The following is a 25,745-nucleotide window of genomic DNA, read 5'->3' on the forward strand; positions in this document are numbered from 1 at the left end:
AAAAAAACCTAACTAATTTAGATGCAAGGTGAATATTTAGTGTGCCCTGAAAGGTGAGCATACAGCATGCAGGTGATTTGGTTAGAAAGCATTAGTTTTATGTATGTTGCACAATAGATGATGATGGGGATCAGGTTCAGTATCCATATAAGTACAGCAGCCTTTCAACACAAACCAGCTTAACCGGATCCCCTCCAGGTAAGTCATCCTTTGATTTCTACTGTAATACTGCGGTGTGACACTCAAAAAGTTGAAGAAAGCTTAGAAAGACACATGAAATGATAACTATGACGTTCAATGTGGATTTTTGAGTTAAAGTTCCTGAGGCTTGCAGTTTTTCAGTGTCATATTTTTAGGATGTGTATAAGTTAAAACATTTTTCCATTTCAAACATTTAGTCCTTTTTTTAAAAGCACTGCATCACTGCATGCTGTAACAAAATAATAATAATAATAATAATGGTGATAACAATAATAAAAATTGCTAAATGGTCCCTTGATGAAGGGATTTAAGGTGTTCGCTTTCCTTTGGATCCCACCTACAAATGGCGCTCCCTTCCCAAATTGGCTTTCAAGGGTAGTGAGAAACTTTGAATTTTGTCATAGACTAATTGCATATCCGTGACTTTGGAAGAGTCATTAATTTAAAATGTCAAAAACACTGATCTGTTATATAAATCATGTGTATATGTTATATAAAGGAAGATCAAAAAGCAAGTCTATAGTAAATGGTTTTAATTACAGTCAACTCTTACGGTTAACTTTTCATTTTGTTGTGATTCCATGTAAGAAGTGATAGAAATGTGTTTTCATCCTTTTTGAATTCGTATGTAGTTTGGTGGATTTGTTCACAATGCATTTCATTTGTCGCAATAATAAGCACCCAACTTGAAGGTACTGGAAGGCACTTCATGCTTCCTGGTTTACTCTCTACATTTGTGATTTTTGGTGTTTATGTTTCATTATATTCACTGTGATTCTCTGTGTCTCTTTAATAGGCATCCCGATATACCTCCAGCTATGTCTCCTGTGTATGTGGTTGGCATGCTGGGTTTTTTGATGAAAGTAGCTATGCCTATTTGTGCACCCACTGAGTACACCATTTACATCGAGAAACAGGAGTGCAATTACTGTGTTGCTGTCAACACCACCATCTGCATGGGCTTCTGTTTCTCCAGGGTAAGTGGATGTGATAAAGAAAAGCGAAGAAGATGGGGAACTGGATCCTCTGAATTCTCCTATCTGAATTCTGTGGAACACGATACTTCCAAAGAATGTATTTTTATTTTGGGTTCCACAGAAGAAGGTTTGGAAAATACGAGCATGAATAATGCAATTTATAGACATTTGTAGGTTGTAGGGATGTTGATTTAGTGTGGCTAAATGTGCATGACAATTTCCATCCTGTAGGACAGTAATGTGAAGGAGTTGGTGGGTCCTCGTTTCCTGGTTCAGAGGGGCTGCTCATATCAAGAAGTAGAGTACCGGACGGCCATCTTGCCCGGCTGCCCTTCACATGCAGATCCTCACTTCACCTATCCGGTGGCGCTCAGCTGCCACTGCAGCACATGTAATACCCACAGTGATGAATGTGCCCACAAAACCAGCAACGCTGGCATGAAGTGCTCCAAACCTGTCCGTCATTTGTACCCAAACCCAGAAGAAAACAACTACATCCAGGCATATTGGGAACAGTTTGAGTAAGGTTTCATTAGTCCTTGACTAAAAATGAATTAAACAAAGCGTTTGTAGCAGCTGACTGTGTACAGTCGTTGTTTTTTTAGGTTAACCTTATCACGAAGTTTGCTGTATTTTATATCAAGCATATGATGTCTTTAATGAGGCCAAAGGTGGTTAAAAAGAAGGTGTGGTTTTAATGGGGTTCAGATACTTAGCTTTTATGCGTAATATGCATTCTGTAAACTTTAGTGATGTTTTAGTGTTTAATTGGCAGTTCTTCTATAAAAATATATAGAGTGAAAATCCTTCCATAAAAATGTGTTTTTATCATTATTGTTAGTGTTTATGGTTTAACAGTTTGTGTCTGTGTAATTATTCATACTCTATTGTGTTTTCCAGTAAACTGTAAAGACAAAGGCTTGTCATGCAATAGAAGCAAAATGAGTGGTCCCAATTTTCGTGGCATTTTGTATCAATTTAAAAATTTTCGGCAAATTGGTAGCTAATTCATATGATTTGTTTAAGTCCCGTAATGGTTAGATTTACAGTGAGGTGAGGGTTGTATCTTCACAAATGAAAAAATGTATGTTTCCGTATGAATCACATTGTGCGTTGCAGGACAAAGACTATCAAGTATGGATTTAAAGGATTAGTTCACTTCTAGAATAAAAAATTCCTAGTAATTTACTTACCCCCATGTCAAATAAAAGGTTTCTGAAGCAGTTTCAGTGCCTCTTCAACGAGCTCTACATGATCCCAGCTGAGGAATAAGCTCTCTTATTTTAATATATATACTTTTTTAACTACAAATCAAATTCTCGTCTTTCACTAGCAACCTCAACTTCACACATTATGCATTCATGTTGAAAAATGTATTTGCGATTGAACATTGAAATGCATATCTTAGTCATAAGTCATATCTCAGCTGGTCAATGAATTATCAATAAAGTGAACCGATCTTTTAACCAAAACAAGAATAATTTCAGTTCTAGGACCGTGCTCTATTGTATATTTTGGCAAATTGGTGTCCAATTCACAAATCTGGATAACTTCTTTTGTATGTTTTCATGTAATCCTGTGTCCTTTTGATGATTAGGTTTATGGGTGTAGTTAGGAGTGGAACTTCATGCTTACTTTCTTGTAATTTCAGTGAATTGCATTGAACAAAATCATACTCCATTGTGGTTCCCGGTTGTAAGGACAAAGCAAAACAAGGTAATTTTTCAGACCCAGATGCATCACACTCTCACGGCAATCAATTTATCAACTTGGTGAATTGGTGGCTAATGAATTTGTATGATTTTGTTCAATATTCATACATTTTTCATATAAAATGCTTACATCCCACTAATGGTCCACCATTGATTGTTTCTGTTTTGTACAAATTGATACAAAATATCCACCTAGTAAAAAAAATTTTCTTTTCAAGACTAATTTTTTTTAAAAATTCTCCTTGTCTGCCATTAGTCATCAAACAGATCCCACCTTAAACGCATGCCATTGGTTAGACTGAGCTGCATTACTGGATGCCTGAAAGGGCCATTTCCATCCTGACTCTGAAACTGTGTCACTTGGTAAAGCATTGTTTTGTGTAAATGTTGTTTATTAAAAGAACTGCTTTGTACTGTATATTGTATACAGTGTCATTAACATTTAATTGTCTGTAGTAGTCGTCACTGCAGTGTGTTTGTGTGTAGTAAATGAGCACTCATTGCTAGATAATGCATATTTAGAGAGGCAAACAGCTGTGGGTTATTTATATTACGAGCTCAGAGGATGGTTAACCCAAGCTTGCATTCATTCTAGTTCTTTTTGTTACTGCCTTTATAGGCCATATTGCATTTTATTGGAAATTGTAACCAGGTCTTTCTTTTATGGCTGTCACGCAATAATATATTCTTCTTTTTATGTGGTAGAAAATAAAGAAGAGTTATAGAAGAGTGTTGTCTAGAGGCGAGTCGTGAACTGACACGGTGGTCAGATGCTTGGGGTTCATGGCAGGACAACAAATGAAATGTATTACAGTGAGTCCCGCCTCTCAGTCATTGTCCTGTCAACGAGTACAAACATGACCCACTCCTCCCTAACTATGGAAAACTACTACACATGATATAATTAAGAGAAAACATACTGTGCGTTCCTGTTATTCCCAGTCCAAACATGTACAAATCCATACATTTTAATTTGCCATGCTCGGATTATGTAACAGCACTGTTACATTTTGGTTGTTATTTCATCATTTCTCCTTGTTTGTTTTTCTGTAATCATGCTCATTCTTACGCGGAGACGGTCATTCCAACCTGATCCCCCTTATATTTTTCAAGGATTCCTATCGGCTTGGTCACAATCTAACCAATCAAATGAGAATGGCGCAGAGGCTTTCTTGACAATAGCGCATGAGTCTATGTTGTGATAATCCAATGCCCTGATATAATAATGCATCAAACAATAAAGCTGGTGGAATCCGGCTGCTCAGCAGTCTTTTGCAGGCTTGGTGGGACTAGCATACCTTCCCCATGTGTTCAGGGTCCAGTGGAATTTTTGTGCCGCATTCCTCTTGCTAAAACTGGCCAGACTTGAAACATAAACCAAAGGTTGAGAAGCCGAAGGCTGAATTTCAATGGGGCTGTTGTTGCAAGTTCAACAGTGTTGCATTCGAATTTGAGTCCTTAAGGTACATTCCAAGCGGGTCTTTTAAGATGACCTAAATAACTTTTACACAGGTCTCAACAAGTCGGTACCTGTAAAAATGTGAAGACAAGTCTTTCAGAGAAATTAACAGCATGACACGAATACAGGCTTGTAATAGACTCATCTAAATAGAGCTGATCAATAGTTCACGTGTTATGAGTCGATGAGCTAAATAAAGATGTTACTCTGACTGATAGCCACCAGCTGCAGGCCTGATAGTTTTAATAGAACACCTGCGCTTTTATTGTCTGTTATTTTAAGCATAAGCAGACAGCTTTTTACTTAATTTAGAACATTATTACTAGAACTGTCAGCCAGATAAACAAAGATTAGCGCGTCCATCACTGATCTTTCTGGAGTTTCACTGAGAAGACGCTTCTAGGTATTTACTTTCATCATGATCTAGGAAGAGGCTGTGAGTGTGCTACATCTCTTAATCACAGTTAGGCCGCTTAGCTACACCAAACAAGTAAACACATTGTGCCTCACAACACAGTGTTTAATTAGGGGTTTCAGGGGGAAAGTGTGAGAAAAGCTTGTTTTCATGTTGGGCTTTACCATTATACATATGCATTCTAATGTTAATAAGGGCAATCAAAGAATTAGTGTCTGTGAAAGTGTGAGTTTCTGTGATTGCTGGAACACAATCCACAATAGGATATAGGTGTGTGTTATTCTGTGGGGAAAACATTGTCTATATATATATATATATATATATATATATATATATATATATATAAAAAAAGTCAAAGCATTTCAAATAGAAGCCCAATGAAATGCTAGTATTTACCTTTGTCATCTAGTTCTTATTGTATTGTGAAACATAATACAAATTATGACCATAAATAATTCATTATTTTTCTTTTATTATTCATACACATTGTGTTTAGAACAAACTGAGTTATTATTCTGGCAACGTCACAGAACTAAAATACCCGGTTTTTTCCATACGGCCGCTGTAATGTGACACCGTGTCCACTGTCACCCCTCGGCTTTGACTCATAGTAGGAGGTCCTTAGAACTGGCTTGCAAATGATTGGACAAATCCTGAGCGCATGCCCCGCCTCCTACTTTAAAGCAGAAAGGAATTTTCCATTCAAACATTCATTCAAAGTTCCTCGTCGTGGAAGGTTCTAGAACACGGAATCTCGTTAAAATTTTTGAACAATATTTGCTCATTTTCTGAGGTAAGTGAAAAAAACAACAACCGTAAAGCAGATTTATTTTCTAGTACTAATATAGAAGTCAAATAGCAGAAATATAGCAGGAATGGAATTGTCGTGCAGCAAGCTCTTCGCCGCCTAAGCATTTAAGACTACCGGTAACTTAATATACTAAAAGAAATAATATATATTCGGGCTTCGAGGTAACGTAATGTGCTTTTGAATGGTTGCATTTTTAAACCTGTTTTAGTTTACCGTGTAACTGACCTGCAGTTTATACCGTTAAGTGAAAGCGGGTAATTCATTTCCGCTTTTCTAGAAATGCTGACTGAATTTCCGTAATCTCATTCAAAGGGTTTCTTTAGAGGTTAGTTTTATGTATTTTCATTGCATTATAAATTCTCATTAGTACTGTATTACCAGTATGTTTGTGTTTGATGCAACCGCCACACAATGTTGTAAATTAGGAACTGTGTTTTTGAAAACGGTTATAAAATTGTCGAAAAAATATTATGCAGAGACTAAAGACCGTTCGCAAGCCATGACTAATGGGCGTGTGTAAGAGGAATGTCACTGAAACATGTCAAGTCTCGAGTTATCTTGTTAAATTCCAATTCGCGAATGAATCATTCTTTTGAGTCGACTCTTTAAGCACGCCGAGCTGCTTCACAGATCCAGTTAGAAAGATTTGTTCAAGAATTCACTTAATTTTAACACAATTACCGACTGGACAACTAACACCCTTATTAATAAATTGCGTAATGTGCATATTTACCGAAACGTTTTAAAATGTTTAATCCACAGGATGCCGGGGGGCACGTGATTGCGTAGTTACGTCATGACGTAAAAGAATTGCCCGCTCATTGAAACAAACTGTTCGAAAGAGCCGATTCGCGGAAATGAGTCGGACTTCCCATACCGTAATCTCTACTCTGTAGACCAGACAGAGATCCTATTACACGCCACAAAGCCAAACCCTCTAAACACATGCGTACAGGCGCAGTCTCAGCCGGAAGTGAGTCAGTCTCATTTGACCTTATGGCTGAGTGTTTTGACCGATGGATTAAAACGTCACGCGATGAGTAGGAAGAGCTTAATTACAGTGAGGTGTTAGATATTTATTCTGGTTGTAGAGTACGTGTAGACAGGCTTATATCAGTCGGTTAACACTGATCATTGTGTCTTTACTCCAGGTCTCTGCGCTCGAGGTCTGAAAGAAGCTCTCATAGAACTCTTGTTTTCATCTCATTCCTGATTTTCCTCACTTCACAATGTCTCAGCAAATCAGGTACAGGGGATTATAAATCTTGAATATTGATCATAATGTGCATTTTTAATTTGTTGAATTTCCTTGTAAATGATTTTTGTAAATGGGTAAGTTTTATAAAAAACATGTTCTCTCTGTACTCACACACTTTAAGTTCCTTTTTGACATTGCTGTGTATATAGGTGTGTGACAATAAGTTTTAAAGTGTTAAATTTGATTCATTTGCTTTTCCCCATCACTTCTAGCCTCCCTGCTAAACTGATTAATGGTGGCGTTGCTGGCATCGTCGGGGTCACTTGCGTGTTTCCCATCGATTTGGCCAAGACCAGGCTCCAGAACCAGAGGCAAGGCCAGCAAGTCTACAAGAGCATGTAAGAGCTATAGAAATTGCTTCATTTAACACTTACATTCTGCTTCAATTCACACACTATTATTAGATACTCCTGCTTGTTTCATGGCTGTGTAATTCCTCACTTTGATTTGATTAGCCATGCATTGGTAGTTAATCCTAGTGGAATGTGTGATGCATGGTCGGGCAATAGTTTCCACCTGACGGTTCGGCCGTTATGTTCATTGCAAAGCTTGATGTAAACACATACTGAACATACCACACATCTCTTTGTTGCTGATCCAGGCTAATTTGTTTTGGCACAAGGCAGCTGACCCATGTTAACACAATTCTGTTTGTCCTTTAGGATGGACTGCCTCATCAAAACAGTACGATCTGAGGGATACTTTGGCATGTATAGAGGTAAGATTCACTCTTTTATTTATTCATAACTGCCTGAATGTATAGTTATACTCATTTAGATTAGTATAGCCACTCGTAGGGCATGATGGGTACCCCTGAATAGACTTGAGGAGTCCAGTCAATGACTTTGGAGAATGAACTAGAATAGCTTGGCTGGTGGTAGTTAAGTTCAGACTCCTTTTATTTGCTATTTGTAGCACTGAAATAGCAATATTTAAGCAGTTTCCCAACATATAAAGAATCAGAGTACACTTAGGTTGGTAGATGGCCACAATGAAAGCCTAGAGTAGTACGTAACCCTTTATTTTTAACCCTCTGATGCATGGTGTGCACTTATAGTGGCTTTATGTCCAAACCACCTAGGGGTGACTTATTTGACCCTTAGCCATAATTCTACATCTATGATTATTCTAAAAAGTGGGTCTTGCAAAAAGTAGCTGTAATATTTACCATTAGCTTATAAGGTTAATGGATCAATCTCTAAATGCTTTTCATTTTAAATTTAAGAAAAGAACATACTCTAAAACCCACATCAAACCCATTTCCTACTTAAAGTATGAAGAAACATTACTCTTTGGGGTTTAATAATTAATGCATCAGAAGGTTAATTTTCAATGAAACACATCATATGTTGTAATTATTACATTTGGTAGATTGGTTGTTTGGCTTCAGTTATTCAGTAGACCAATTTAAGTTTCCTTTTAAAGAGTGTTATCTGTAGTTTGGAGGAGGTTGGAGTCGGTGTTTTGTGCCGGGTCTCCATTTCTGTGAGGAATGCTTTTGTTTGCATCTGTGTTTTTCATGTTACAGACATGGGTCCCCGCTGGGATAGTGAAGGCTAGCCGATAAGGCGCAGCCACGCTGGAGGCAAATCATTTATCATGGTTCTTACTCACTCTGCTCTATTACAATTAGGCACCAATTTTTGTTTTATTTATACATAATTGTTGAATTTTGATCTTTTCGTTTTTGCTTCTTGTTTCTTTTGTAGTTTCTTTTATTTTTTTTCTTCTTCCTCCTCCTCCACTTTCTTCACTGTCTTTGCTCTCGTCTCATTCAGTACTAACCCATGTTGCCTTGTTCTGTTAACAGCTAGAAAGTTTTGTTGGATATTCATCACTTACACTCATTATCTGCTTAGTCTTTTTTTTTTTTTTTTTTTAAAGGTTTTTAAAGGCTTTTTATTTCATTGATTCATGTTGAAAAACTGCTGTGCTTTGTCTTTTAAAGACAAAGAAATAAATTAGGGCTGAGCAGTATGAACACATTCTATACATTTTTTTTTTTCAACCCAAAATATCTTTCATAATTGATTTTTAAAAGATTCGTTGTTAAAGAAACTATAAAAAAAATTAAAGTTACTTAGTCTTCTTTTTTAATTTTTTGTTTATAGATTTTCTTAGCATGTGAACTTGAATGCATGTCAAATTCTGTAAAGTGGATTTAATCACTACATTTAAAACCTAGACTCAATACAGTACATCATGAATAAAATAGAAATTAAATTAAAATAATTACAGACCTCACAAAGTGCTTTTCAATGTAATGTTTTTGGCATTTTGGAGAATAGGCTGTATTTCTTATTTACAAATTAAACGCAGCAAAATCTACCTGCTGACATGTTTATTTTCTATTATTTCCCATTATGCTGCACAGCCCTAAAGTCGATCTCTTTCTGGAATGTGCCTGCATTCATTTTTGTTCCACTACATTTATCTGTATATTCTATCCATATTTTTTCTGTCCACTCTGTTTAAATACTAGTTAATTTTTATTTTTTGGTTTTGTTCATGTTATGTAAAATCCCCCTCCATCATCAGCTCAAAGTTCTCTCATAAGCTTATATTCTTACAGTCTAAGTAGCTTTTTCATCTGTTTGAATGGTATTTGATAAGGTCATGTTGTAGATGTATCTCTGGTTTGATGGTGGTGGGGAATGTGTTTGCTGATCCGTGGTCAGTTGTGGTTTTCTTTAACCCTCTGTTTGTTTGTCTTTTAGGTGCTGCAGTTAATCTTACACTGGTCACTCCTGAGAAGGCCATCAAACTGGCTGCCAATGACTTCTTCCGCTGCCGCCTCTCCAAAGATGGGTAGGTTTACAAGTCCTGCCCTTATTAGAGCTTGCTCAAATGCAGTTCTTTTTAAAATATACATCTATACAATTATTGCCTTGTTTGTTACAGAAGGGGGCTGACTGTATTTAGAGAGATGTTGGCTGGATGTGCTGCAGGCATGTGTCAGGTTATCATCACTACTCCAATGGAGATGCTGAAAATTCAACTACAGGATGCTGGAAGACTAGGTAGGTTTCTTTTTTTGATTTAATGAAGCAATGAAATCTAGCCTATTGAGTATTCACAATTCTGTTGGTCAGTTTTGTCATTAAGCGTCAGTGCTTGTTGAGGTTATGAGTGTAATTGTATTACTCACTTAGTCATTTAGCTGGCTTTCCAATTATCTTCACAGCCGCTCAGCAGAGAAAACCAGGCATCATTCCTCCTAACAGACTGGTGACCACAAACGCAGTGTTGAGTCGTTCCTACAACGTGCTGCCCAACACCTCAGCCAGGGCTGTATCTGCCACCCAGATTGCAAGAGAGCTACTGCACAATCAAGGCATTCAGGGGCTCTACAAAGGCCTTGGTGCGACTCTGTTGAGGTAATGCGTTGTAAAACCTTCACCAGAACAACACCTAAATGTAAAGTTTAATGGTAATTAGACCAGAAATGACCTTTTGTTTTCTCCTTTTCTCTTATTTAGAGATGTACCCTTCTCGATCATCTACTTCCCTCTCTTTGCAAATCTGAACAAGCTGGGTAAGCCCTCTCCTGATGAAGCTGCACCATTTTATTGGTCGTTCATCTCTGGATGTGTCGCAGGCTCCACAGCTGCTGTTGCTGTTAACCCGTGTGATGGTACGTTGTTTTTGGTCGTCTTTATCACTTTTTCATTGGTGCACCTTTTTATTTATTTTTTTAAATGCTTACCATTTTTCTTATTTGTTAGTGATTAAGACGAGGCTGCAGTCTCTGACCAAAGGAGCCAACGAAGAAACCTACAGTGGCATAATTGACTGTTTCAGGTAATGAATCAGTCCTTTTTTGATGTTTAAGTGTTAAGATTTTAACTGAGTATATCATCTGGTGTGTGACCCTTTTTGCTTGTTTTTTTCATTCTTGCAGTAAGATCATGAAGCGAGAAGGTCCGTCCGCTTTCCTGAAGGGAGCGGGCTGCAGGGCTCTAGTCATCGCGCCACTGTTCGGTATCGTACAGGTCATGTACTTTATCGGCGTGGGAGAGTTTATCATGAGCCAGTCCTCCCTAAAGCTAATCTCTGACTGAACAGACCCCAGTACCTCTCAGACTGTGGCAGCTACACAACCAACTGTACATTTTACAAGAGAAGATAAACATTAATCAAGATGGTAGAGTTGTCGAGAGAGCGGCAACTTCTGCTCTGGTTCCTGTGAGTTTTTTCCAGCCTTACCGCACTTCCTCTATGGTTTACAGGCTTATTTGATGGGCTGTGGCCAGTGTTTTGCACTTGTTGGTAAGGATACATCTGGAGGAGAGCGCTTAAAACGTGCTTACGTTTTTTTGAAACATATGTGAAGGGTTCCCCTCAATGAGGGAGACTTGTGTCATTGTAATGACACTTAATGTTTTACTTTTCATCTATCTACAATTCTTTTTTTTTCAGTCACTTTCTGTTCCTGTCACTGTTTTCAGTGTCTAAATAATTGGGTTACCTAATGCTTTTGAAGCTGCAAGACTTTAACTCTAATTTGTTCAGTTTTAGGGAATGTCTTTTGTCTTTAATTCCATTTCGTTCCATCAGCTGCGCATCTTGCTCATTTCAGTTTTTGAGCTGATTTTGGTAAAGGTGCGCTCTAAACTTCAGTATGCGATGACTTCCTAAAACGACATTTGCTGCATATCGTATTTATGCAAAAAAAAAAAAAATTGTCACTTTGAAGACGTGCGTTTATTTTTCTTCTGTTACATGGACCAGCATGTGTTACAACTGTAGCTTCCAGGGATTTCTGATCCCATAGTCTAGGTCATTTTCACGTCATGTTTGCCTTAAATTTTAATATGCAAGACAAACTCTGCACAAAGTTTGAGGGACCTGGCCTTGAGCAAAAGGCTGTAAGTGCTGTGATGTTTGACAGTATTAACATCTTCCTACAATGACACCTCAATGCAAAATGTATTAATTTCTGTTTAATGCAATGGTCTAATTCAATATTACAAAACCTGAATAAAAAATAAATCAAATATTTGTAAGCTCTGTTTTAATGTTGCTCAGGCTTCCATGCCCTTCCATGCGTTTTTTTCTTTTTCTCTCTTTTCAAAGCTATTTGCATGCAACACAATGCTATGAAACGGTAAAAAAAAAAATTATTAAGAGTAACTACACGCATGCATATTGTAATTGCAAACATATTGGTAATGCAGCTTTGTCTGTTGTAAAGGCACATGGAACAATAAAAACTAGTGGGTCACGTGCCTCAACAGACCTACTGAAGCAAAAGTTAGGAGAAAAAAAAGAGGGGAAATGGTTAAGAAGATTTACTTCAGAAATGTTTTTTCAATTTTACAGTGGTATTGCAAATTACATTTTGATCTCTAAAAACGGGTTTAAACTTTACAGATTCAAAATCAGCCAAGTAAAGAAGGTAATATGCATCACCAAAAAATTAAAAAAAATTAACCAGTGATATTTTAAAGTCAACATGAATCAAACAATTTTAAGGTTTTAATTGCCTGGAACATTGACTTCCTCTCAACTCTTGCTAATATTTTACTATTAATCAACATTATATTACTACTGGCATTGTTTTAAAAAATGGCCTATGATAGTAGCCTAAACAGTGATGTTTTTGGTTAGCCAATAGCACATACTGTAGGTACAAGGTCAAAGAGTCGTTTCAGAGAAAGAGCAAGTTAAGCTTTGATAAAAAAATTATGAAGCTCATTGTTTAATTTTTTAAAACCACGCACTGATGAGCCTTTCACAATAAAACTTGAAATGTTATAAAAATTAAATTGACTTGAGTTCATGTTGACTTTGTTGATTCAATCCACCGCTCAGCTTCATTCTGTATCTTTACGATGTGGCAAAATTACAATAACCAAATATTATTAACCAGCAAAACACAAACACGACCCATTATCTATTAGCATAAAAACCTGGTCTAGTTCACACAATAAATAACATAAAAAAAGTAGTTGATCAGTGAGGCAGCAGAGGAGCTTATTTACAAAAGCAAGTGAATGTCCAGTTCACTGTGAAAGTATGAACTGAAGACAAAAAAAGATGTACACTGTGAAGTTTCCCCTCATGATGATTCAGTAATAAAGACAAAATAAACGTAAAGGTTAATGTGGTTACAGTAGCGGTCCATGCAGTGGAGGTCATCATCAAACAATGCAAGTAACATAAGACAGAAACAATCAGAGATAGAACGTCGTTCACAAGACCCACACTGCCTCATGGGAGCTCCTCCACCCGTCTCCCCGAGCCTGAATGTGATGGTCTGATGAGGTCAAAGACGGCGGGCTTTGAAACAGTCCAACTGGGTGAGAGGGGAACCGCCAGGAACCTAAATAACTTCTCTGCTGTTCCGAATGGCACAGCATAGAACCATGCTGAAGATCATACCAATTATCTGTCAAAACGGAGAGGGAACGTTCAAACAAACATCACAAATACAGGATACGGTGTTCCCAAAAAGCATTCGAAACACTTAAGCCACACGTGGAAATGAAGGTCACAGAAATATCAAAGCAAGTCTCATTAATATCACAGATCACACATGCACATTGTAAAGCAAATCTCAGCTGCCTCTTTTTTTTTAAGTCATTGCAAAATGTAACTATATTACCACCTAGCTCTTACTATTACATTTTTGAAAATACATAAAGGTGTAATATTTAAGTCTTCTCATATATGGACATATTTAATCTTTACATGTATAAAGATTTTTGAAGCATATTTCATAAAAAGAAGTTTACCATAATTCCAGCAATGCCGACGCCAACATATCCGATTATGAAGAGTTTTTCATTAAAGAATTCTTCTATAGCTTCTTTACAATCCTTGAAAATAGTTCAAAAAGAACGTGAATGTGGCAAAGTGATGATGAAGTTAAAACAGCAGCACACATACACAACATCTGTTCAGTTCTACTGATTATAACACAAGATCTGCCTCTGGAATCTGATTGGATGAAATTTATAATATAGATATGCATTGTGCTTCCTAAGGAATTATGCGGATATGAGCGCTGTCTATTTATTTACGATTATTTAATTTTAAATAAAAAAAGATTATAATGAACGATTTGACTGCAAAGCAAATAACCTTGTTTGTAAGTTCATTTTTGTAATCAGTCAGTGTGACCTCTGTTTCAAATACACGCTGTTCTTTTAAACTTTCCACTCATCATCAAAAAAATGTATTACGTTTTCCACCAAAAAAATGAAGCCTAAAATATTTTCAACATTTCTGCAGCAAATCAGCATATTAGAATGATTTCTGAAAGCTCAAGTGACACTAAAGACTAGAGTAAAGATGCTAAAAATTCAGTTTTGCATCTTTAAAATAAATGCCATTTTAAAATACTATTAAAAAGAAAGCGTGCATTTTAAACAGTAAAAATTTTATTTTATACCACACGCACACAAGGCTGTAGCTAATAGTTGTGGTGCACAAAATCTATTTTAATAGTTAATTTCTATTATGTAAACATGCTGTTGCGGTTAGTTTTTCTCTAATGTTCTTTGCTGATTGGGATCGACTGACAGTATGAACTTGACAACTGAAGCACAATGTGACATCATGTTTCTCAGCCGATCAATGTGTCTTCCCGCCTGCTATAAATAAAAAAAAAAACCTGGCGCCATTGTGCCCCTGTGGGCTTATCGGATCAAGTGACTCATGGGACATCTTGCCACTGTCTGCTTCATTTCTCTCTCTAAGCCCCCCCTCACCTCCTCACTCCACTGGTCTGTGTCTCCCTCCCTCCCTCCGTTATACGCTGTACAGAACAACATGGCTGCCATCTAAGGGTCTGTGTGAGAACTACTCATCGCTTGAGTCTGAAACATGCCCTGCTGGTGAGTCAAAAGAGTACTAACAAGATCTCAAGTTTAAGGGACACATAATAAAGCTAGAAACGTGATCGACAAAATGGCCAATCGCTGCTGCTGTTTAAAAGAGTCTTTTTTTTTTTGAATGGCTTCGTGGCTGGTTGACACACAACAGCTTGTGCCGCAAATATACGTGGGTTGAAACGGCGAAAACCTTCAGAAAAATTACATCGATATTTTTTAAATAGAAAAGTAAAGCCTATAAAGGCATAATGACTTAAAATACATATATAGTAATGAGTCAGTGATAATTGGTCCAAATAGGATATCAACATATAAGGCGTAAGCATATCAAAAGCAAGCAATCATGTGGGTTTTATTGAACAAAACCATTAAATATAAATATATATAAATAATATTTTATATAATATTTTATGTGTAAATATTTAAAAAATTATATACTGTATGTGTGTGTATTTATAAATGGACATAATAAATTTACTCAGTATACACACATATATTATGTAAAAATTTTTTATTTTGGACGCGATTAATTGTTTGACAGCACTAAATAAAAATCATAATCATAACTTATGTAATTTATGTATTATATGTAGAGCTGTCAATCGAATAAAAAAAAACTAATTGCATATTTTTCTGAAACTAATCACGATTAATTTCAATTAACAATAAAGTTTTAAAATATACTTTTATTTTGCAGTCTTTAAACTAACGTACAAGATACAGTAATTTTTTTGATATTTGTATAATTGCATCTTTTTCGTGACATCACTCTAATCATTGATCTTCACATAAAACCATTATAATACCAACACTAGACCCGCCTCTGCGTTAATTTTGTAAAATATTTTTAATGTGTTAATATGAAAAAAAATGAATTTCATGCTTTAACATGCTAATTTTAACACCACTAATTATATCAAACGCTTGCAGCCTCACAGTTGTTTTTAAATTTTACAGCATGATCTAATACTTGTTTGATTTTGACCAAAAAAATCAAAAAATTAAATAATTAATCTTTAGTATTTGGCCACTTCTCTATTATAGAAATGCTACACTGACACTGTCCTTTCTCAAACAAGAACGTGGCCATCAAAACATGTAAACTCAGAGCGAGGGTTTAAACAGTTAACATATTAAGAAAGATGTAGCATAGGTTTATAAATGATCTTCCTTATAAATCTGATCCGACGCTGCATATTGCTCCCAGGCGAACATTTCAGGCAATTCAAGTAAATAATATCTGTTTGTGTGGAGCGGCATTTACCGTGAGCACATATTTAAACCAGCAGCCACGTATTTAACTTAATCGCAGCTTTTGTGAATTCACAATATGCTTTTTTATGATTTTTAGTATTTTGTGCAGCCTTAGAAAACGGTCTAATGGTGCTTTTTCGTGGTTTCTTGTGCATGAAATATGCCGCTTCCAGTATTTTGCTGGTTAATCGACACAAACAAAATGCAATCTGTGATTTACTGTAATCAAGTAAATGAATTTAACTGAAGAATTGTGACAACCCTAAACATACTTATGCATGAAAATTCATCTCAGCTGACCTGCCTTTGGATCGTGTTTCATAAAGTTCATTTAAGGCTCTGTATTATTGAACTAACTCAAGAAATTCCTTCAGATCTGTGTTCGAATACATGTTTGAAAAGCGGATTTAAAAATACCTTGACAGAACTGTCACCAGTGCACGGGCGAGAAGAGGACTCAGACCCGCAGCAGTCAAGCTGTGAAAGATGAACGGAAATATCAGAAGATGATATAACCACAGATCATTTACTCTCCGTAAAACTAAAGCTCGACTTACCACGCTGTGATAAATGGATCCCACGGTCGTATTGCTGCTTTCAAAAGAAGACTGGTAATAGTTTTGGACATCTTGAACGATCTAGAAACACATGTGAGAGTGTCTGATCGTATCACGTCATCGGATGACACGTTCATATTTACTTCCCAAATATCCGTCGGATACAGTACCTTATCCTTATGCAGGAAGCCAAAGACTCCAGCAGCGACCTCTGCGCCAAAAATGACAAGAAGGCAAGCGAAGAACTAGACAACAAAGAGACCTCGCTTTAGTTTGTCATCAACAGTATCATATCACAAGATATCAAGAGGGTTATTATTTCTTTTATTTTTAAAATATAATTCAGATTTTAGCGCAATTACAAACGAAAAGGCTTCAAATAACTACATTTTCCTAATCATATATATATATATATATATATATATATATATATATATATATATATATATATATATACAGATAAAATATATCTCTCGTATAAACAATCTAAGGCTTGGCCTGTGATCTTTCCCGTAACATCTAGAAGATCTTAAGGACAGTTTTATTCTTGAATGCAGCACAAAAGTGCTGTTTTAAAGGCTGTAGAGGGGGACGGTGGATCAGTGTTTTGTTCATTTACTGTTGCGTAGTTCTTACCCACCGATCCCAGAAGACACTGCGACTCCCTCACGGCCCCGAAGCAGCCGAAGAACCCCACTAACATCATGACGCCTCCAGCTCCGATCAGGATGTACACCGCTGAGGGGAAGCCAGGAGCACAGTGTAATGTTAAGAGCTCGTCTACTGAATGTTGAACTTCACAGCCGCAAACATCCCAGCATGCAGTTCACTGCATGGCCAGATGATGGCAGAACGTGAATAGACCTGGTTAATGAAATCGTGTGTTCATTTTCGACCGTAAAATGTGAATATGTAGATGTAGTGGTTGTAATTCAAAGGGCTGATAAATTAAAATAATATTTAATATTTATCAAATAATATTATAATAATATTTCTAGCTATGTTCAGCTGTAAGCGGTGAGATGAAAATTAGCATGTGCTATATTCTCAATGTACAATGGATCAATCTATGTATCTATCTATAATCTAAATAAATAAGCATGTTATTTATAAGTTTATATGTGTAAAAACTGCTGGGAAAATTATATTTTTGAATAAAAATAATTAGCGGTATTTCTATAGTTTTCTATTAATACCGAATATTTATTTTTATAATTATTTTCTGGGTTTTTAAATATTACTATTAAAAGTTTAATGAATATTTTATTTCAGTTTAATTTTTATATAGTTTTTTTTACTTATTTCCAGTTGGTGCTTCATCACCCAGGCTACTTTTTAAAGTTTTTCATAATCATTTTATTTTTAGTTAGCACTAACAAACCTACATTCATTGATCATAAAGAGTGCTTTTTACGGTTTATGAACGTGGACCCAGGTGTACTTGCAGATGATTGAGAATGAAAGCAGTTGATTCTAATATTATAAAAGATCTGAGGGCATTTCCTAACAGATGGTCAAAATCAAAATTACCCTTACATGTGTTACGGTACTTTCCCACGAAATGCAAACTACAATCCCACACAAAAGCACAAGGCATAAAAGCGCACTGCAGCTCTTGTGCTTTGCATGGTATATGCAAGAAGTTAGAGACTGTGTGAAATGTGTCTCCTCACGTATCTCCAACAAGCTGAGTGTCAGAGGCCTCGGCTCAACAGAAACAAACAGTCTTTGTGTGCACAACACACACAGACACCACAAGCTCAACCAGTGCCCTGAGCGACATTTCCCCCCTTAACAAACCAGTTAAGCACAAACTTCACTGGTCATCTCGATTTTATGTATTCACTTCAGATCCAAACAGGCCACTTTGTAACTGGTTTATGTAAAAAAAAAAAAAAAGAAAGAAATATTAAAAATAACAATAATAATACTAATAATAATTTCTTGATTTACTGTTAACATTTACTTATTATATATATCTGAATTATGCACCTATTAAAAATCCCAGGAACAAAAGAACTGTTTATTAAAAAACAACAACAACAACATTTTTGTTATTTTGTTTTGTTGTTAATTTATATAATTAATGCAAAATTCATGCAAAGATTTTTTTGGTGTTGTTATTATTTTCTTGTTATTATTGATAAAATATTAATAATTTATGTTGTTGTATTACACTGCTAATTACACTATTACACTAATCATTATAATCAACAATATTTTTAAGTGCATTTATTCGCATCCAAAATGTTTTTTGTTTACATCATACATGTAATACATGTGTACTGTGTATATTATGTATATATGAATACACACACACACACACACACACATATATATATATATATATATATATATATATATATATATACACATGAATATATTTATATTATTATATTTTATATCAATATTATATAAACACAATTTTTCTTAAATACATACATGCTTGTGTTTGTATTTATATTTAAATAATAAATATATACAGTATACACACATATTATGTAAACAAAAACTTTTGTTTTGAATGCGATTAATCGTACTTGTAAAATATGTTACTGTTACTTATGCAACTATTTTATTTCTATATCTATGCATATGTACATTATTTTTATGACAGATCATTTGGTCAAAAACAAAACAAATAATATTATCTGCTCTAGAACAATTTTCACCATAAAACAACCTTGAATTTAATTATTATATATGTAAGTAAATTTTATTTTTATTATTATTATTATTATTGTTAGGATGCAAAAATGTTTTTGCTTTTTTTAACCTTTTTTTTATATAATACATTATTAATAGTAACGATGTTGATGATGCTGTTGTCATTATCACTTAAATATTCCACTAGATTTATGCAAAGTATATGTTGTATAGGTTAATAGTTTAAAATTTAGATTTATTTTCCGGTGGGCTTAAGTTACACATTATTCCCTTCAAAATGAATGGCTGTTTTAAAAAGTTCATTAACTATACAAAGTAAACATTAGAGAAATCACTTGAGAATATCATTGCTGGGTGCTTTTCTTCAGAGACCCGCCGAACGTATCTGACAAACACCCCCCTACAAACCCTAGCCATGCCCTGAAACGACACCGTGTCGCCGCCACTCGTTTTCTTCAGAAAATGTAAAGCTGCAGTTAAAGACATAACATTTCCGACCTATTCTGGACGTTTATGGTTACGGCATCTTCACGATCTTGTTGTCATTCTCCTCTTCTTGCCAATTAACTCACCATAGCAACAACTCAGTGGCCCCAGACGCAGGGCGCTAACACGTCTGCGGTCCAGTCACTGGAGACACCGTCGCTAGGATGGTGCAATCTCCCTCGCGGGCGGCTGCTTTCCCTCGCCGCCAACTCACAGCCACTTCAGACAAGCTAGGGCCAAACTAATTACTTGAAAACGATAAACTAGAGCAAAATCGGGCCGGGGGGGGGGCTAAATATACCACGATCCCTGTCGTTTAACAGCCAACAGTGTATAGCGTTTCAAACGGGAGGTTTATATTTCACATATGACATTTCCATCCTCCAAGGACTCGAGAAACCTTGCCAAAATGCACAGCGCTGGGGCTCAGCAGAGGTTTTATTAAGGCTCGGGGAAGACAATCGTCACAACACACGATAATTAATCACCGAGGGAGAAAATAATGTTGTTTTGGAGGACAGGACAAAGGAGATTTGACACGAGTCCTCTGTGAGTTCAGCAAGCTAAAAACACCAGGACCTCACTACTCTTTACTCACTACTCCTTAATTGCCAAATGGATGGAAAACACGCTGGCATTTCCTATAAACAGCCCTCCTTTCCATTTTATAAGATAAACACTGAACATCTCTAAATGGGCAGAGAGATCTCTCTTAAACATGCTCTGTTCTGTGGCTTGAGAGCCCGAAAAATGGGCAATTGTTGTTTACCAATGACGGCAGAACAAGAAAAGCAAAAAGATGAGCACATGGAAAGCTTTGACTCATCTGCAGAGATGTTTACTGGAAGATTACAGCTTTCAACTGTTATTGTAAAATTGATGGTTCCAGTCATTGTTGCTAAAATGCACAATATAGCAACAGATACGACGCAATGCTGCTAAATGCCCAAACAACAAAGAGGCAAACCATTAACCTTAGCACTTATTGCTTAATTTTATAACGTCAATTCATTGGTTAAAAAGAACTGGACTGACATTTTCTTGGGTCTGACTTCACTTACATTATTCAAAAGTAATAAAAATAAACTAAAACATTTAATTGCAGACATATGTGCCTATATTGAAATTTAGCGAATCTTCACAAATACAAATTAAACTTTCCAACATTCTAGACTTCGAAAACAGGAAAAAAGTGCTTTAATGTTAGGATTGTGCCTCGCTTAAGCGCAACCATCCATTTACTGAGATATCACACTAAGTTAAGTGTAATTTGTATCTGGTAAATATTGCTTTTTTACACAATACCCTGAAATGTCTTCAGTTAAATAATAAGTTAAGCTGTGTTTAATAATATACGTTACATTTCACATTTTAGTCATTTAGCAGATGCTTTTATCCGAAGCGACTTACAAATGAAGACAACAGAATAACAACATGCAAGAAAGAATAGAAAATATAAAAAGTATTATTTTTTAAAGAAACACTAGCAGTTATACAATAAATATGCAGTTGTCAAAAGTTTGGAGTTTCGTATAAAAGTCAGATAAAATAGTATTAGAATAGATGGTAAGAAGGTCAAATAAAGATGCAAGAGATGGTAATAACGTAAATAACTTCTATAAAATATATTGTCAAAATGAAAATAATACTGTATAGATAATATTTTAACAGTAAAAATATAAAATTCATTAAATAAAATATTTAAAAAGCAGATAAGCACATGTATTATTTTTTTCTTGCTTCCTGTTTTTGTCCCTGCGCATCTGCTCTATCAGCTTCATAGCACAAAGTTGTTTGCCAAGTGATATAGCTTCAGTTTCTGGGTAGAAACTGTTTGTTGAAAGTATAATTACATTGCCAAGAAATGCTTGTTATCTTGCGCATCAGTTACCTTACCTCTTACCTCTCTTTTTTCATATTTGCTCTGTCGCGGAAACATTATTAAAACATTCCTGCTAAAGATTATAACAGCGCTGATTAACCCAGCAGCTCAGTTTCAGGGTATCCGAGCACATGATATCAAGACTTAATGATCCGGTATTGCGATTTGTTTCATAATCGTTGTGGTTAGCGCTTGCAAAGTAGTAGCTTCTCCATCATGAGTGCTTAAACGCAGCTCAGGACCGCAGTCGGGCCAAATACGTCACCTCATTGCTGCCATGAGCAGAAAAAGATATCGGTTTATAAATGAGCAAATAAAGATTCTTAAACACCATTCTAGTGACCCCATAACCTTTTTAAATAAACAAACCGCTGCTTCAGTCCTCTACGAGAGCAATGAGGTGTATGGAGAGACGCGCTTTACAAACCCGAGGTAGCTCTCCAACTGCCCGCTCTGGGGACTAAACCAGAGGGTAAAGGGGAAATAACACTTTTGTAATTCACTGACATCAGTTAAACAGCCTTTCCTGTGAGAAATCAGCTTTAGCCATTAGCAGGAGCTATCAGCGCCCCTGCTCATTCATCACACCTAAAACCAATATCAGATACGCCATTACAGAGGCCATTAGGGCTCCATGACGCAGATGGGAAATTTCTGCCGGAAATTGCCGTTGAAGCGTGTTGGTGCTTGAATCTCAATGTATGGGTATCCCTACGACGGTTTCTGTGCTTCAAGATTGATAATATACATAAAGCAGCATTGTAGAACTAATAAACGACACATAATCATAACAACACATAACCTATTATGTAGCGCATAATGACAAATTTTGCTCGTCCAAGCACAAAAAAAGGGATGTATTTAATGATTATTCAGCATCTATCTGATATAATGCACACACAAAAATCCCAATCTTCCGAGCTCTTGGCTGGGTTTATGTGACATCCAGAAGGCAGGGTACAAAAGTTACGTGCTTACAGAATATTTTGCTTTGGTTTTAGATTGTTATTCTTAAATAAAACAATTTATTACTTTACTTTTGGTATCAGAACATAAAATAAAATAAAATAAAAATGACATGAAATAGTTAAACTTAAAAAACTTGAAAAGTGGGAATTAATATGTTGCTTTATAACTTCTGATTCGAAGTGGGCAAAAATGACTAAAACAGAAACTAACAGAAAAAAACACCTAAAATAAAAAAAAAAAATGGAAAGCGACATTGCTAAAATTGTAAATAGTTTTGGCCAACATGCAATTATTTTTCTTACATGTTTTTTTTTTTTTTTTTCCTCTATCTCGTTCTATTATTGTGGTATAAACTGTTTTAAACCAAAAAAACAAAGGAAACTGTGGTTTTTCATTTTAATGCGTTGGTCACATGGTCCTCTTCTCAGTTTCTCCCATTCATAGCCGTTCACGTGGCACGCTTCCTCTTCTGATAACCCGTGCAAGTCACTATGTTTAAGCTTAGGTTTATGCAGGTATATGAAACTTAAAAAAGCTGTTATGTAAACATTGATGTGGGCTTTAACGTTCTTTTCCAACTCACCAATGAAGAAGTGCTCAGGAGCATCATTCTCGGCTAAGAGCTTGTCCGTGTCTGGGTCAAACCTCAACCATAATCCCACAGCCAACACCAGTGAGCCTGACAGCTGCAAACAAGAGTGAAGCACCACTTCATTAGATCACTGTTAACAAGAGGAAAAAAAAAACTGTTTGTGTGACATTTGCTGGTTTAATCCATGTCGCTGGTTTCACTTTCTCCGAAGGTCTATTTAGATACAAACACACGAATGCTGGGTTTGACTTTGAGAACAGGATACTTTGTATTTTGCCCATCACTGTAACTTGAGGGATAACCTTGACTAAAATAGAGCATTGATTGAAATTCTGTAAGATAAAGCGCTTTATTGTCGTACTGGAAACAATCATTTGTCTGGAAGGACACCGGAAAGTCCTTTTGCCTCATAGTTATAAAATCAAAAGGAAAATATATTAGACATTCACATTTATTTTATTTTTTTTAATATTTGCCCTTTCCAGTAAGACTATGCTATGTTCAATCTGCAATGTTAAAGTTATGAAATAAATTATAATTATGATAAAAAGTTGAAATCATGACAAAAACAGAAAATAATATTCAGAGAAACATTAGAAATTTATAACAGTTGCCTTTATCTCATGATTTTAACTTTTGACATCAAAATTACGAGATCAAAAAATTATGATATTAAAAGTCAAAATCACTTTAATAATCATATTACATCATAAAATGTCTCATAATTTTGTCTTTTAATACTACTTTTATCTCAGAACTTCTTGTCTTGCTGTTTTGTGAAATGTCATTTAATAATATGTATAAATACAAAAAATTACAAAGTTATAATTAGAATAAAAAAGTTAAAATCCTGACAAAAGCTTTTAATTTATGACATAAAAAATATGTTTTTAGACACTGTCATGACCTTTCAAGTTAAAACTTCTGTCCTTCATGTAATAATTTTTACTTTAAATGTCATAACATTTTTAATCGCATTTTAGTGTTCGAATTTGGATTTAGCTTTATCTCATAATTGTGTATTAATATCTCAATTTGGACTTTTATGTTATAATTCCGATTTAACAAAGCATCTTTTTTTTTTTATTTGGTGGAAATGGGATTTCACCGAGCAGGTTATTATTGTGAAGGCAATTCAGAAAGGTTTTTTGGGAAAAGGTCTAGCATCAATCGTGTTGTTTTAGTGTAAGTTTTTAATGCCACTGCAGGTCTACTGTGGTCCCCATCTCTACGATCAACGGGCAGGCTGTGCCAGTCTGACAGGCTTGCCCTGCTGGCATCCACGTCCCCTGGTGCCATCCCCTGCCCCCTCAGGCCCACCCAACGCAACACCAGGACATAAAACCGCACAGGACAACGACCCACTTCTTTTTTTGCCTGCCCTCGCAAAGACAAAGGCCCCGCTGTCCAGCGCAGTGAGACCACTCTACTGATAACCAATGACTGACGCCACTGTCCTACATTACATCTTACACTAACAGTTTAAGCCAATCTAATGTGACCATTAGCGCAGTAACAAAATCACAGTGTGATGAGGAGTAGGAGGAGTTACATGCGCTCTTTGAACGGTTCCTATGACTTTTGTGTGGATTCAAACAACCGAGACTGAAGAGAGATAATAAAATAACTTCTTTCACATCGGCTTCAAATGGACAAGAAGAAAACAGGAAATTAGGTTTTATCGGCTGCAGTGTTGTTATAAACTAAAACAGAAACGAAGCTATGACAAAAACTTGAAAAAAATGAAGTAGAAACTCAAATCAAATCAAATTAAAAACCAAATGAAAGAAATGCAGCCTGGGTGGCTAACTGAAACAACATTTTAAGATTAAGCTGAAATATTAAAATTACAGAAATGAAAAATGACACAAATGTATAATGTAAATATAAATAAATAAATAAAATCATATATATATATATATATATATATATATATATATATATATATATATATATATATATATATATATATATATATATATATATATATATATATATATATATATATATATATATATATATATATATATACATACACACACACACACACTATAATATATATATTATAAATATATTATTGAAATATAAATAAATAAATCTCATCTATATATATATATACATATATATATATATATATATATATATATATATATATATATATATATATATATATATATATAAATATATATATATATATATATATATATATATATATTTATTTAAAACTAATCCAGTAAAAATTACATTTATCCAATATAAATGAAAGATCTGCTGCTTAAGCATTGCATTAAGACATTATAATAATTTGTAATAAAATTATCATTATTTACATGACATTTTTGTCCAACAATAATAATGCATATGTATACAAACAATGCATTCCTGTAGCTCAAAGAGCAACATCAAAGTCATGAGTTTTATTTTCAGGGAATGCATGAAATGATCAAATATAAACCTTCAATGCAATGTAAAAATGGACTATTTCTTTACCATAAAACACAAAGGCACAGTGTGTCTATGCTCCATTTATTTCATATAACAAAACAGAGTGGTGATCCATACTGACAAGCTACAAAAAGAATAAAAAGCATGAATAAAGCAAAACAACTTCATTTTAAGTACTGTTCACTCATGGGCTTCAAGTGTACATTAGACATGTGCCAGTAT

The 25,745-nt window shown here is 35.3% G+C and overlaps 3 protein-coding genes across 4 annotated transcripts in view; 2 read left to right on the forward strand and 1 right to left on the reverse strand.

Moving 5' to 3' along the window:
• Nucleotides 1-998: 998 nt before the first annotated feature.
• Nucleotides 999-1,703, forward strand: tshba (thyroid stimulating hormone subunit beta a). The gene is made up of 2 exons (XM_043242644.1): nt 999-1,178; nt 1,410-1,703. The coding sequence occupies exons 1-2, from the start codon at nt 1,020-1,022 to the stop codon at nt 1,701-1,703; spliced, it is 453 nt and encodes a 150-aa protein (XP_043098579.1). The 5' UTR covers nt 999-1,019.
• Nucleotides 1,704-5,437: 3,734 nt separating this feature from the next.
• Nucleotides 5,438-11,830, forward strand: slc25a55a (solute carrier family 25 member 55a). Of its 2 annotated transcripts, XM_043241377.1 has the most exons (10): nt 5,438-5,557; nt 6,727-6,821; nt 7,046-7,171; nt 7,496-7,551; nt 9,551-9,641; nt 9,735-9,853; nt 10,018-10,210; nt 10,313-10,467; nt 10,559-10,634; nt 10,735-11,830. In XM_043241377.1, exons 2-10 carry the CDS (start codon nt 6,805-6,807, stop codon nt 10,892-10,894), a joined length of 993 nt encoding a protein of 330 aa, XP_043097312.1. In that variant the 5' UTR covers nt 5,438-5,557; nt 6,727-6,804; the 3' UTR covers nt 10,895-11,830. The 2 variants fall into 2 exon arrangements, with proteins under 2 accessions (XP_043097312.1, XP_043097313.1); XM_043241378.1 differs by lacking the exons at nt 5,438-5,557; nt 6,727-6,821 and having other exon boundaries at nt 7,086-7,171; nt 8,362-9,641.
• A 279-nt stretch (nt 11,831-12,109) lies between these two features.
• The window catches only part of tspan2a (tetraspanin 2a), a 16,373-nt gene continuing 2,737 nt past the window's right edge, over nt 12,110-25,745 (reverse strand). Inside the window, exons 2-8 of the mRNA XM_043241380.1 lie at nt 23,070-23,172; nt 17,123-17,220; nt 16,653-16,727; nt 16,483-16,563; nt 16,343-16,402; nt 13,571-13,654; nt 12,110-13,224 (exon numbers count right to left, since the gene is read on the reverse strand). Coding sequence (XP_043097315.1) covers nt 13,159-13,224; nt 13,571-13,654; nt 16,343-16,402; nt 16,483-16,563; nt 16,653-16,727; nt 17,123-17,220; nt 23,070-23,172 — 567 coding nt within the window. The 3' untranslated portion in view covers nt 12,110-13,158. The remainder of the gene's footprint in view (nt 13,225-13,570; nt 13,655-16,342; nt 16,403-16,482; nt 16,564-16,652; nt 16,728-17,122; nt 17,221-23,069; nt 23,173-25,745) is intronic.

Source organism: Puntigrus tetrazona, chromosome 6 (genome assembly GCF_018831695.1).
Source record: "Puntigrus tetrazona isolate hp1 chromosome 6, ASM1883169v1, whole genome shotgun sequence".
Lineage (NCBI taxonomy): Eukaryota > Metazoa > Chordata > Actinopteri > Cypriniformes > Cyprinidae > Puntigrus > Puntigrus tetrazona.